This window comes from Rattus rattus, chromosome 3 (genome assembly GCF_011064425.1).
Source record: "Rattus rattus isolate New Zealand chromosome 3, Rrattus_CSIRO_v1, whole genome shotgun sequence".
Lineage (NCBI taxonomy): Eukaryota > Metazoa > Chordata > Mammalia > Rodentia > Muridae > Rattus > Rattus rattus.
In genome coordinates, this window is record NC_046156.1 from 25089123 (window position 1) to 25103360 (window position 14238).

The 14238-nt window shown below is 40.8% G+C and overlaps 1 protein-coding gene across 1 annotated transcript in view; it reads right to left on the bottom strand.

The window, feature by feature from the left end:
* LOC116895241 (interferon-induced protein 44-like) overlaps positions 1–14238 on the bottom strand; it is a 47509-nt gene that overhangs the window by 24907 nt on the left and 8364 nt on the right. The window contains exons 2-5 of the mRNA XM_032896562.1: positions 4678–5226; positions 3965–4013; positions 3262–3457; positions 2403–2555 (exon numbers count right to left, since the gene is read on the bottom strand). Coding sequence (XP_032752453.1) covers positions 2403–2555; positions 3262–3457; positions 3965–4013; positions 4678–5226 — 947 coding nt within the window. The remainder of the gene's footprint in view (positions 1–2402; positions 2556–3261; positions 3458–3964; positions 4014–4677; positions 5227–14238) is intronic.

Here is a 14238-nt window from a genome sequence, read left to right on the forward strand (position 1 = left end):
AGAATACCTTTGGGAGGGAATATGGAGGCAAAGTTTAGAACAGAGTCTGAAGGAACACCCATTCAGACCTGCCCCACATATGGTCCATACATATACAGCCACCAAACTAGATAAGATGGATGAAGCAAAGTGCAGGCTCACAGGAACTGGATGTAGATCTCTCCTGAGAGACACAGTCAGAATATGGCAAATACATAGGTGAATGCCGGCAGCAGACTACGGAATTGAGAATGGGACCCCTGTTGAAGGCTTCAGAGAAAGGACTGAAAGAGCTTGAAGGGGCTTGAGACCCCATATGAACAAGGATACCAACCAACCAGAGCTTCCAGGGACTAAGCCACTACCCAAAGACTATACATTGACTGACCCTGGGCTCCAACTGCATAGATAGCAATGAATAGCCTAGTAAGATCACCAGTGGAAGGGGAAGCCCTTGGTCCTTCCAAGACTGAACCCCCAGTGAATGTGATTGCTGCGGGGAGGGCAGTAATGAGGGGAGGATAAGGAGGGGAACACCCATAAAGAAGGGGAGAGGGGTTAGGGGGATGTTGGCATGGAAACTGGGAAAGGGAATAACAATCAATATGTAAATAAGAAATACCCAATTTAATAAAGATGGAGGGAAAAACATTCAGTTTGAACTACCTTAGAAATGCCAGAACTGTGGAGAAGACAGCTGTGGTTGGCTAAGCAGCTAAAGTGGGGAGCTGAGATGGCTCAGTGGTTAAGAGCACTGACTGCTACTCTAGAGGTCCTGAGTTCAAATCCCAGCAACTGTATGGTGGCTCACAACCATCTGTAATGAGACCTGATACCCTCTTCTGGTGTGTCTGACAACAGCTACAGTGTACTCATATACAATAAATAAATAATTCTTTTTAATACGGGAAGCTTAGAGATCAGTCCCAACACTTGGGAGGTGGAGGGAGGCTCAGAGAAAGTCAAGTTCATCCCAGGCCTGCAGAGCTCCGTGGGATTGTGAGGGGGCGGGGAAAGGCGGATACAGACAGTCTAAGATCTTCTAATCAAAGTCTAATTTCTTTAGGGGAGGGTATGTTGGAGGTCAAGCAGGATCATCCACAGAACTACAAATGCTTCTTAGGATCTTTTCTGTAAGAAGTGCACACCTTTTCTTCAGGAGACACACCCCCACACATGCAGATTTCGACTGGCCTTGAATGGATCGGAACTTCAAGAGTGGATGAATCAGATCGGTCTACTTTTAGTGTACAGGCTAAAGGGTGATGGCTTTTTGCAGTTGCAAGCAGATAGGGAACTTTGGGAGAGGAGATAGCAGACAGGATTTGGTTAACTCATAGCAGGAGTTAGGTCAGCAGGAGAATTTGATGTTCTAGGTGACTCCTTTTACAACTACTGTTGGGTGCTAATGGATGATTGTGTGTCAAGGGTAACCAACTCTGAGGGTATTGTTGTTTTGTTCTTCACACAGCGTGCTGTCCTTGAACTTGTGGTTAGCCTCTTCCTCCTGCTGGGATTATAGGCTAAAGGAAGGATCTGGTGCTCAGTTTCTTTCCAAACATAGGAGTATGAGAAATCCTTAAAAAAAAAAAAAAAAAAGTACAGGGGCTGGAGAGGTGCCTCGGCAGTTGAGGGGGCTTTACTGCTCTTGCAGAGGACCCAAATTTGGTTTCTAGCATCCAAGTCCAGAGGTTCTTAACTGCTTACAACTCTAGCTCCAGTGGGACCCATTGCCTCTGTGGGCACCTGCACTCCCATGCTCATACTCACATGCTCTCTCTCTCTCTCTCTCTCTCTCTCTCTCTCTCTCTCTCTCTCTCTCTCAAACACACACACACACACACACACACACACACACACTTAGATAATTAAATCTTTTAAAACATGCAAGGGGGAAAAAAAAAGGTCCAAAACATGAAAGGAATTTAGGTCAGAGATGAAGAGGAGAGGTTTCAATTGGAAAATTCTTGACATTGCCTAGGGAGCAGCACTTTTAAAGGATCTCTTGTATTCAGGGATCATTAAATAAGAACTGTGCCAAAGTTTTCCCACCTCGTTTAATCTACAGTCTATTACCATTTTAGTTGTTTTTCATTGATATCATTATCCAGACTTTTGGGGTACAAACTACAATATTTTGCTGTATTAATCAAATACCATAGCAGGGCTATGTTTGGTAGTAAGGGATTTAGGCGGTGGGTAGCCAGAGCCGGATTAAACAGGTTTTGGGTAGACAGTACTTCAGAAATATTTCCTATTTGGTCCATTTGTCAACAGAAAAAAGCCCTATTTTATGTGTCTAGGCACTTGGTATTGTTTATTTAACTTTCCTTGGACTACTGGATTGTTATTACAGCATAAATCTATGTTAGATTTGTTAGACAAACAAAAGTAGCTTTGTCTTGGAATGGAGGATCTCTTACCTGATACCTGTCTGGTACACAGCCTTTTAAGATGTGAGGAATGTCATCTGTGCACAGCCCTGCTTCTTCCTCATCCTCCAGCCCCATTGAATCACACAGCATAAATGGGAGTGTTTCCTTGCTCTTTTCATCTTTGATAGAATAGACTTTGTACTGTAAAAAATGAAATACTGAGTTAAAGAATATTCGTCAGCATTCGAAACAAGAGGGAAAGGGAAATTTTGCTGATATTTTAATACAGCAAGTGGCCTGGAACCAGCATGATCCTCCAACCTCAGGCCCAGAGGGTTGGGTTTAAAGCATGAATGACCACATCAAGCTACGTAGTGACAGTTCTTCCACACGCGGTACAGGAGACGCTTTAAGGCTGCACTCTACTACAAAGTCCCAAACCCATTTGTGACATTACCACAGTTCAGACCTTGAAGCATTTCAGTTAATGCTTAATAGATTTGATGTTTTACTGCATCTTGCCTTGACTTCGCAGACTGTGCTGACATGTCGAAATAAATCCACATCAAGAAACAAGAGGCAACTTGTGAAAGGGTTAGAAATGTTCTGAGCTCTGGGATGTAGAACCAGTGACCGGGAGATGCTATAGTCTTAGAGTGTACTTGCCCCAAGTACGGAAAGGTGCTCTCCTGTAACTAACTCATGGGTCTGCAAAAACAAAGAATTCTCTGGAATAATATTACTGAATAGAGATCATTCTGATGCAGTGTTTATTTCTACTTTACTTAATTGCTTAGCATCTAACTGTAGATTACGAAGGTTATGTGTAAGAGAAAATTGCAAAGAAATGAACAAATACATTCAGTCTGACCTGCAGTCACCTTTCACAAAGCCATAAGTAGCTTACCTGCTTAGTGATGCTGCTTTCGTCAGACCCCACGATGGCCTGGCGAGTTAGGCGGCCTTGGAAAGAGGACTTCACTGAGTTGACAAAGCTGGATTTTCCTGAACCTACTGGGCCCACCAAGAGAATACGAACTTCTGAAACCAAGTCTGCATAAGGCCTGTAGGCTCTGAAAGTGGAGAGGAATTTTCCTCGATGCCTGTTTAGAATGCAGAAATTAAATGCAGCAGCAGATCTTCCACAAAGCATTATAATTACCTTAGAGCTTTCGTTTCTTGCATTAGGGATAAGTTTATCTACATGCTTCTTTTGGTAGTAGTTTTATAATGCATTAAGTATAACACCATGAACCCCCCAGGTTATGTATTTTTCACTGAAATAAACTACATTTATATAGCAGAATGAAATCTTAACCTTGAACAAGCCACTATTAACTTTAGAACATAAATCTTGGAGAGATGTTAACGCTGAAAGTTAGTGATTACTTGGCATAAAATATATTAAAGGGAAATAAAAATGTATTTGCATCTATAAATTGGAAAGGGTGTTGCTTTTTAAATTGACTGGAATATCATCTGTCAACAACAACTTTTATCATTCCAAGTAATATGACTTTTTTTTTATCTTTCTCACTAGTTCATTGTCAGCATTTGATGCAATTAATCTCAGTAAAATGAATAACAGGTAGGTCAAGAACCTAACTTACTGTCTGGCAGTCACCATCTTCTTTATGAAGCCTGGATTGTTTTTAATGCCTACAGAAAATAAGCACATCATAGTTAGCTTCCTGACTTGCTTGGCTGTCTGTGGTCAAGTCTTCCTCCTAAACAGGGCTGGTCTGCTTGTTTGATCTTGGCCCTTTCCACTGAGAGTTCAGGTTGGCAGCATCCTCAGAGGAAGAGGAGAAAAGACAGATCTCGGCAACTGTATAATGGGTTTCACCCTTCTGGTCTCTCTGCTATCTCTCTCCTTTCTTCTCTGCCTCCTGCTTCCTTCTCCTCTCTCCTGTCTTAACTTCATCTCCAGCTCTGTCTTTCTGCTTTAAGGGAAGAAGAGATAGTTTATTCTGGAGACATTTTGAGTTACCGTGACCAGAGAACACAGATTTATGTTACCCCACATTCAGTGTTCCAGTGTGGAAGCATTCTTACAACATTTTTATAGTTTTACAGAACAAAGAAAGGTATAAGCTAATGCACATTTAAGATGTGTTTGTGGGTTCAGCAGAGGAGCAGATGCAGCAAGACTGACACCAACTTTACACATGTACATCTTAAATCTCTCTGCTCATAGTAGCCTGCTGTCCTTAGTCCCCAGGCACAACAGCTTCATCATTTCCTTGCCCTTACATAACAACGATAATATATAAATCAGAAAACTAGAACCAAACGTAAAAGCAGATTATCCTTTTGTACATACCATCAACTCGAAAAATTTCACATTCCAAATACGGAGAGTTATGTTTAAGATTGAGTCCTAGATTTTTTATTACTGCCTCATTTAGATAAAGTCTTTCTTTATTTAGATCCACAATGAGTGTCAAACCACTGGTTGAGGACATTTGCAAACTTGTGGAATTAACTTGAACTAGTGTGTTCAAAACCAAAGCTGATATTCCAGAGCTGATTTTATTCCTTTCAAAGGAAAACCAAGCACAAGTAGATGGTTTTTTAGAATCTTTATCAGGAAAATCCTCCAGCATAAAAACACCCACAACTTCTTGCTCCAGGTAAACTACTGTCATTGTGGATCCCTGAAGGGAACATTTTTTAATCATCTCAAAAGAGTACCGCTTGTGAACATTAGACTGATAAAGAAGAGTCAAAGAAGCGTTCCCAAGCAGCTTTTCCAGAATCTTCTCCTCTATCCATGTCAATCTGGTTGTCACTTCTTTGTTCCTGTAACTGATAGAAAAGCAAATAGAAGTTGAATGACTAGCAAAATACAACAGTTTAAAAGTATAAGTTTCTGTTTAGTTCCAGTGAGTTCTTTTGACTTCTGACCCAATAAAAACACATTAAGAACTTGAAGCCAGTAATATAGTATGTAGAAATAGAGGAAGAGCATATGAAAAATAAAAAAATAAATGATAAACAGCATTAAATTTTAGCATTGGGCTGGGAACGATGGCACACTCCTTTAATCCCAGCACTCAGGAGACAGAGGTAAGTAGATGCCTGTGAGAAGAAGGTCAAAACACTGAGTTCCAATCCACCCTTATCTACATATACAGTGAGTTCCAGTCCAAACAGAGTTACAGGGAGAGCTTGTCTATAAATAAATAAATAAATAAATAAATAAATAAATAAAGTTTAACATGGGTTGATAGTAAATTCCACATTAGAAAAAAATACAAAAAAAATAGTAATGAAGAAATGTTTTATATGCTTTGTGAATCAAATAGTCTCTACTGTTGGAGTAACCTTTTCTAGATTGTGTAAATGTGTTTGTAGTATTCAGTTGTTAATTCAGATGGGCAGAGAGTGAAAACCGCTGGCAAGATTGGGTATTGCTGTTGCAATGGCTTATCACCTTTCTCAGGATTTTGTAAATGTCCATTCCCCCTTACCTTCTGATTGGCTTAAAAAAGATCTGATGGCCAATAGCTGAGCAGGAAGTAGAAGGCAGGATTTCTGGACAGAGAGAGAGTCTCTGGGAAAAGAAGCAGATTCCAGAGATTTTCCAGGGACACAGAGGAGGTAGGAATGAGTGGAAAGACATAGACTAGGAATAGTCAGGGTTAATTTGGACAAGTTAGCAGAGAATCTGCCCAGCTACAGTACCTAAGCTTTTATCAATAATAAGAAAGTCTCCATGTCCTTATTTTTATAACTGGTTCAGAGAAAGTTCCGTTATTGTCTGCCCTGACGACTTGACCACCATTGTAATCACAACAATTATAGACAGCATGTGTGAGGTTTGAGTGTGGTTCACTCATGTATTAGGAGCTTTGCCTTTAATATGATGACAATGGCTGGTAGAACCATAAAGGGACAGGCCCTAGTGAAAAATAGCTAATTCGATTTAGAAGCTTGCCCTTGAAAGAAACTAAAGTATTACTCATAGAACTCTAGCCATATTTCATGAGAAATTTGTTAAAAGCCTAAGACTGTCTAGATTCTGACTTCTGGTTTACCTAGGTGTTATTTCCTCATACATATATGGTGCCATCATGACACAATCTTCCTAGATGTGGTACAACCAAGAAGACATGTACCATAGCTTGACAGCATAGCTTTCAGATATCTAGAACTGTGCCTTAAATGAACCTGTTTCCTTTACAAAGTTACCTGGCCTGAGATATTTTATTATAGTAACAAAAAGATGCTAATTCTACATCTAAACAAATGAACATGAATTCACCCCAATAAAACAGTTTTACCACACATAGACTATATGTGTCAACCCATAAATTAAAGGACCGAGATGAAAACATATTTTAAAAAAAATAATCCACAAAGAAAATAACAGAAACAGAAAAGCAGTCAACAGCCTTCAGGTGTCCATCTTTGCACAGAGCTAAGGCTGTCCCATAGCACTCAGAACCAAAACCTGCCCAGAGAGAGTTGGTCTCCCATGAGTGATCTCATTTTTCAGATCACAGGCTCACAGGCCCACAGGAGAGACAAACTTCAGTCAGAGACGGCAAGACCAACTAACGTTAGGGATAACCAGGTAGTGAGAGGCAAGCACAAGAACTTAAGTAACAGAAACCAAGACTACTTGGCATCATCACAACCCAATTCTCCCACCACAGCAAGTTCTGGATGCATCAATACACTGGAAAAGCAAAATTTGGATTTAAAATCATGTCTCATGATAATGATAGAGGACTTTAAGAAGGACACGAATAACTCCCATGAAGAAATACAGGACAACACAGGTAAACAAATAGAAGCTCTTACAGAAGAAACACAAAAATCCCTTAGTTACAAAAATACAACCAAATAGGTGAAGGACTATAACAAAACTATCCATGACTTAAAAATGGAAGTAGAAACAATAAGGAAATCACAGAGACAACCCTGGAGATAGAAAACCTAAGGAAGAGATCAGGAGTTATAGATGCAAGTATCAGCAACATAATACAAGACATGGAAGACAGAATCTCAGGTGCAGAAGATATCATAGAAAACATTGACACAGCTATCAAAGAAAATGCAAAATGCAAAAAGCTCTTAACTCAAAACATCCAGGAAATCCAGGACACAATGAGAAGATGAAACCTAAGAATAATAGGAATAGAAGAGAGTGAAGACTCCCAACTTAAAGGGCCAGTAAATATCTTCAACAAAATTATTATAGAAGAAAACTTACCTAACCTAAAGAAAGAGATACCCATATACATACTAGAAGCCTACAGAACTCCAATAGATTGGACCAGAAAAGAAATTCCTCCTGTCACATAATAGTCAAAACACTAAATACACAAAATAAAGAAAGAATATTAAAAACAGTAAGGGAAAGAGGTCAAGTAACATATAAAGGCAGATCTATCAGAATTACACCAGACTTCTCACCAGGAACTCTGAAAGCCAAAAGATCCTGGGCAGCTGTCATACAGACACTAAGAGAAGACAAATGCCAGCCTGGGCTATGATATTCAGCAAAACTCTCAATTAACATAGATGGAGAAACCAAGATATATGACAAAACCAAATTTACATAGTAATTTCCACAAATCCAGCCCTACAAAGGATAATAGATGGAAAACTTTAACACAAAAGTGGAAACTACACCTTAGAAAAAGTAGGAAAGTAATTTTCTTGTAACAAACCCAAAAGGAGATAGCCACACAAACATAATTCCGCCTCTAACAACAACAACAACAACAACAACAACAACAAAACAGGAAATAACAAGCACTATTTCTCAGTTTCTCTTAGCATCAATGTACTCAATTCCTCAATAAAAAGACATAGTCTAACAGACTTGATGTGTAAACAGGACCCATCATTTTGCCTCACACAGGAAACACACCTTAGTGACAAAGACAGATGCTACCTTAGACAAAAAGGCTGGAAAAAATTTCCAAGCAAATTGTCTCAAAAAACAAGATGGAGTAGCTATTCTAATATTGAATAAAATCTACCTTCAACCAAAAGTTATCAAAAAACATGAGGAAGGACACTTCATACTCATTCAAAAAAAATCTACCAAAATGAACCCTCAATTCTGAATATCTATGCTCCAAGTGCAAGGGCACCAAAATTCATAAAAAGAAACTACACTAAAGCTCAAAGCATACATTGTACCACACACAATAATAGTGAGAGACTTCAACACCCCACTCTCATGAATGGACAGATCATGGAAACAGAAACTAAACAGAGACACAGAAAAACTAACAGAGGTTATGAACCAAATGGATTTAACAGATATCTATAGAACATTTCATCTTAAAACGAAAAAATATACCTTCTTCTCAGCACCTCATGGTACCTCCTCCAAAACTGACCATAGAATCAGTCACAAAACAGACCTCAACAGATACAAAAAGATTGAAATAATCCCTTGCATCCTATCAGATCATCAGAGTTAGAAAGAGCAATTTCCAATTCATTTGGAATAACCAAAAGCCCAGGATAGCAAAAACTATTCTCAACAAGAAAAGAACTTCTGGGGAATCACCATTCCTGACCTCAAGCAGTATTACAGAGCAATAGTGATAGAACTGTATGGTATTGGTACAGAGACAGGCAGGTTGATCAGTGGAATAGAATTGAAGACTCAGAAATGGACCCACACACCTATGGTCACTTGATCTTTGACAAAGGAGCCAAAACTATCCAGTGGGGGAAAAGGCAGCATTTTCAACAAATTGTGCTGGTTCAACTTATAGTCAGCATGTAGAAGAATTCAAATCAGCCCATTTTTATCTCCTTGAACAAAGCTCAAGTCCAAGTGGATCAAAGACCTCCACATAAAACCAGATACACTCAAACTAATAGAAAGGAAAGTGGGGTTGAGCCTTGAACACATAGGCCCAGGTGAAAATTTCCTGCACAGAACACCAATGGCTTATGCTCTATGATCAAGAATTGACAAATGGGACTTCATAAAATTGCAAAGCTTCTGTAAGGCAAAGGACACTATCAGTAGGACAAAAAAGGCAACCAACAGATTGAGAAAAGATCTTTACCAATCCTACATATGATATAGGGCTAATATCCAGGGTATACAAAGAACTTAAGAAGGTAGATTCCAGAGAAACAAATAATCCTATTAAAATTGGGTATAGATATAAACAAAGAATTCTTACCTTAGGAATATTGAATGGCTGAGAAGCACCTAAAGAAATGTTCAATATCCTTAGTCATCAAAACTTAACTTAGTCATACAAATCAAAACAACCCTGAGATTGCACCTCACACCAGCCAGAATGGCTAAGATAAAAAACTCAGGTGAAAACAGATGTTGGCAAGAATGTAGAGAAAAATGAACGCTCCTCCATGGTTGGTGGGATTGCAAGCTGGTACAACCACTCTGGAAATCACTCTGGAGGTTCCTCTGAAGATTGGATAGATTACTACTTGAGGATCAAGCTATACTACTTCTGGGCACATATCCAAAAAATGCTCCAACATATAACAAGGACACATGCTTCACCATGTTCATAGCAGCCTTATTTATAATAGTCAGAAGCTAGAAAGAACCCAGATGCCCTTCAACAAAGGAATGGATACAGAAAATGTGGTACATTTATACAATGGAGTACTTCTCAGCTATTAAATACAATGACTGTGAAATTCATAGGCAAATGGATGGAATTAGAAAATATCATCCTGAGTGAGGTAACCCATCACAAAAGAAAACACATGGTATGCTCTCACTGATAAGTGGATATTTGCCCAAAAGCTCAGAATACCCAAGATACAATTCACAGGCCATATAAAGCTCAAGAAGGAAGACCAAAATGTGCATGTTTCAGTCCTAAGAAGGACTTCTAAGAAGAGGGCGGAACAAAATACTCATAGGGGAGGAAATCCCTGAAGACAAAGAGTGGGCAGAGACTGAAGGAAAGGCCATACAGAGACTGCCGCACCTGGGGATCCATCCCATATACAGGCACCAAACCCAGGCACTACTGCCAATGCCAAGAAACTCCTGCTGACAGGCGTCTGATATGGGTGTCTCCTGAGAGGCTCTGCCAGAGCCTTACTGGTACAGATGAGGATGCTTGCACCCAACCATCAGACTGAGCACAGGGACCCCAATGGAGGAGTTAGAGAAAGGACTGAAGGAGCTGAAGGAGTTTGCAACCCCTTAGGAAGAACAACAATATCGACCAACCTTTCCCCCAGAGCTCCCAGGGACTAAACCACCAATTAAAGAGTACAAATGGTGGGGGTTGGGATGACCCATGACTCTAGCTGCATATGTAGCAGAGGATGGCATTGTCTGGCTCCAATAGGAGGAGAAGCCCTTGGTCTTGTGAAGGTTCATTTCCAGAATATAGGGGAATGCCAGAGTGTTTAAGTGGGAGTGAGAGCATCTTCATGGAAGCAGGGGATGTGAGAGGGGAAGGGAGAGAAAAGGGATAACATTTGAAATATAAACACATAAAATATCTAATCAAAAAGAGAAGCAGTCAAAAAGATATCAAGTCCTACAGTGACAGCTAACCTCACAGCCATCATAATAGTTACTAAGATCAAAATCAAAAATAAAAAGGGTGTAACCTGTTTTGAAGTATTAAAAATACTTCATAGACAATAAATAGTTATATTACTGTCTAAGATTCAGGTTATAACCCAGAAAGGTAAGTTTGACATTTAGAATAACACTTTCTGAGTTGTAGCTGTTGACTTCAGAGAGGTACCTGAGAGGCTGGGAGGCACTTCAGTGAGAGATCTATTTGTCATGCAAGTACAAGGGTCGGAGGTCAAATTCCCAAAACTAATGTAAAGCCAGGCACAGTAGTACTTATCTATACAACCACCATTCCTAATGCTAAAAGGTATCCAAAATAGGAAAATCCTCTAAAGCTCGTGGGTGAAGCTGGTAAATTCATGCAGACATGGAGAAGTATGCAGACTGGGTAGAAGCATGTGGACTGGGTAGCCTGCTATCTGCAGCAGTGCACAAGAGACCTTCATCAAACAATATGGAAGGCAAGTACAGACACAACAGCTTGTGCTCTGAATGCCACAAATACTATGGCATAAGTGCACCTGCACACACACACACACACACACACACACACACACACAGACACACAGACACACACACACACACACACACACACACACACACACACAGACACACACACACACTGACTACCAAAGATTAGGAAAACTAAGCAAAGCTTCAACTAGACCAGTGGAACTGAAACAAAATTTGCATTTTGAAGTGTCACAAAAAGAATATTCTGCAGGTGTTCTCCATGTGTTGAAATTCTGAGGAGATCCAGAGAAGACATAGGAATATACTAGAGGCATGCAGGATTTGTTTTAGCTCTCGATAGCTTTAATCTTGTTGCATTCAGACAAATGAGATTTATAGTGGGGGTTATTGCATGACATTGTAATTACTGGATTTCTGAAATAAGCCACTAAAGATATAAACTATAAAGGAACACCATATTGGCTTTGAAAACAGATAACCATCCTATAACCAGAGACGATAAAAACTAGTTGGGGATTTATAATAATATCTACTGTCTACAAAGCTATCCTACAGAGGAATAGCTGAAACCATGAACCACACAGAAAAAAAGTTGCCCAGGAATGTGAAGAGCTAATTCAAAGAGGTGGTAAGAAGAACAGAGAAAGGGATAAACATTCTGTAACATGACACTGGGCCTCACACATCTCACGTGGGAATAAACGTCCACCAGGGCCAACAGTTGGCCCAGATACAGAGATTCTAAAACACCAGTATTGGAGGCTGCATAGACGGCTCAACAGTGAAGAGAACTTGCTACTTTCCTAGAGAACCAAGGTTCGGTTCCCAGCTCTTTCGCAGCTACCCGAAAGTCCCATTTCAAGGGATCTGATGCCCTCTTCTGTCCTCTACTGTACGTATGGGGTACACATACGAACATTTAGGCATACACTCATAACCATAAGATAAATATCTTAAACAAAATTGTTGCGATTGTCCTTATGGACATAGAGTTCAGTAGAAAGTACTGTCAGGCTTCCTGGTTGCTGCCACCTCGGAGAGCTCGTAGGCAGCACCCCACGAGCAAACTTGAGCCTCGGGACCACAGGTAAGACCAACTTTTCTGCTGCAAGAGACCTGCCTGGTGAACTCAGGACACACAGAGGCAAAATTCCTCTAGGACCGGGCACTTTCGGTGGTTAGCGGGAGTCCCAAACCCGAGGATCCCGGCCCGCAGCAGCTCTCTGCTCCCAGACCCCGTGGGAGAGAGACCTCACGGCCTGGTCAGGTGGGCACTCCTGAGGCTGCAGAACGGAAGAGACCACCAACACTGCCCACACCTGCCCAAATCCATGGCCCAAGAGGAAACTGTATCCGGCCCCTGGGTTCCCGTGGGGGAGGGCACAGGAGCGGCAGGATCCCTGCGCCTGAGACACCGCCGGAACATGAAGGGACAGACTGGATAAACAGTTCTCTGCACCCAAATCCCGTGGGAGGGAGAGCTAAACCTACAGAGAGGCAGACACGCCTGGGAAACCAGAAGAGACTGCACTCTGCACACATCTCTGACGCCAGAGGAAAACACCAAACGCCATCTGGAACCCTGGTGCACGGAGGCTCCCGGAAAGGGTGGCGCAGATCTTCCTGGTTGCTGCCGCCGCGGAGAGCTCGTAGGCAGCACCCCATGAGCAAACTTGAGCCTCGGGACCACAGGTAAGACCAACTTTTCTGCTGCAAGTGACCTGCCTGGTGAACACCAGACACAGGCCCACAGGAACAGCTGAAGACCTGTAGATAGGAAAAACTACACACCCGAAAGCAGAACACTCTGTCCCTATAACTGGCTGAAAGAAAACAGGAAAACAGGTCTACAACACTCCTGACACACAGGCTTATAGGACAGTCTAGCCACTGTCAGAAATAGCGGAACAAAGTAACATTAGAGATAATCTGATGGCGAGAGGCAAGCGCAGGAACCCAAGCAACAGATACCAAGACTACATGGCATCATCGGAGCCCAATTCTCCCACCAAAGCAAACACAGAATATCCAAACACACCAGAAAAGCAAGATCTAGTTTCAAAATCATATTTGATCATGATGCTGGAGGACTTCAAGAAAGACGTGAAGAACTCCCTTAGAGAACAAGTAGAAGCCTACAGAGAGGAATCGCAAAAATCCCTGAAAGAATTCCAGGAAATCATAAATAAACAAGTAGAAGCCCATAGAGAGGAGTCACAAAAATCCCTGAAAGAATTCCAGGAAAACACAATCAAACAGTTGAAGGAATTAAAAATGGAAATAGAAGCAATCAAGAAAGAACACATGGAAACAACCCTGGTTATAGAAAACCAAAAGAAGAGACAAGGAGCTGTAGATACAAGCTTCACCAACAGAATACAAGAGATGGAAGAGAGAATCTCAGGAGCAGAAGATTCCATAGAAATCATTGACTCAACTGTCAAAGATAATGTAAAGCGGAAAAAACTACTGGTCCAAAACATACAGGAAATTCAGAACTCAATGAGAAGATCAAACCTAAGGATTATAGGTATAGAAGAGAGTGAAGACTCCCAGCTCAAAGGACCAGTAAATATCTTCAACAAAATCATTGAAGAAAACTTCCCTAACCTAATAAAAGAGATACCCATAGACATACAAGAAGCCTACAGAACTCCAAATAGATTGGACCAGAAAAGAAACACCTCCCGTCACATAATAGTCAAAACACCAAACGCAGAAAATAAAGAAAGAATATTAAAAGCAGTAAGGGAAAAAGGTCAAGTAACATATAAAGGCAGACCTATCAGAATTACACCAGATTTTTCTCCAGAAACTATGAAAGCCAGAAGATCCTGGAGAGATGTCATACAG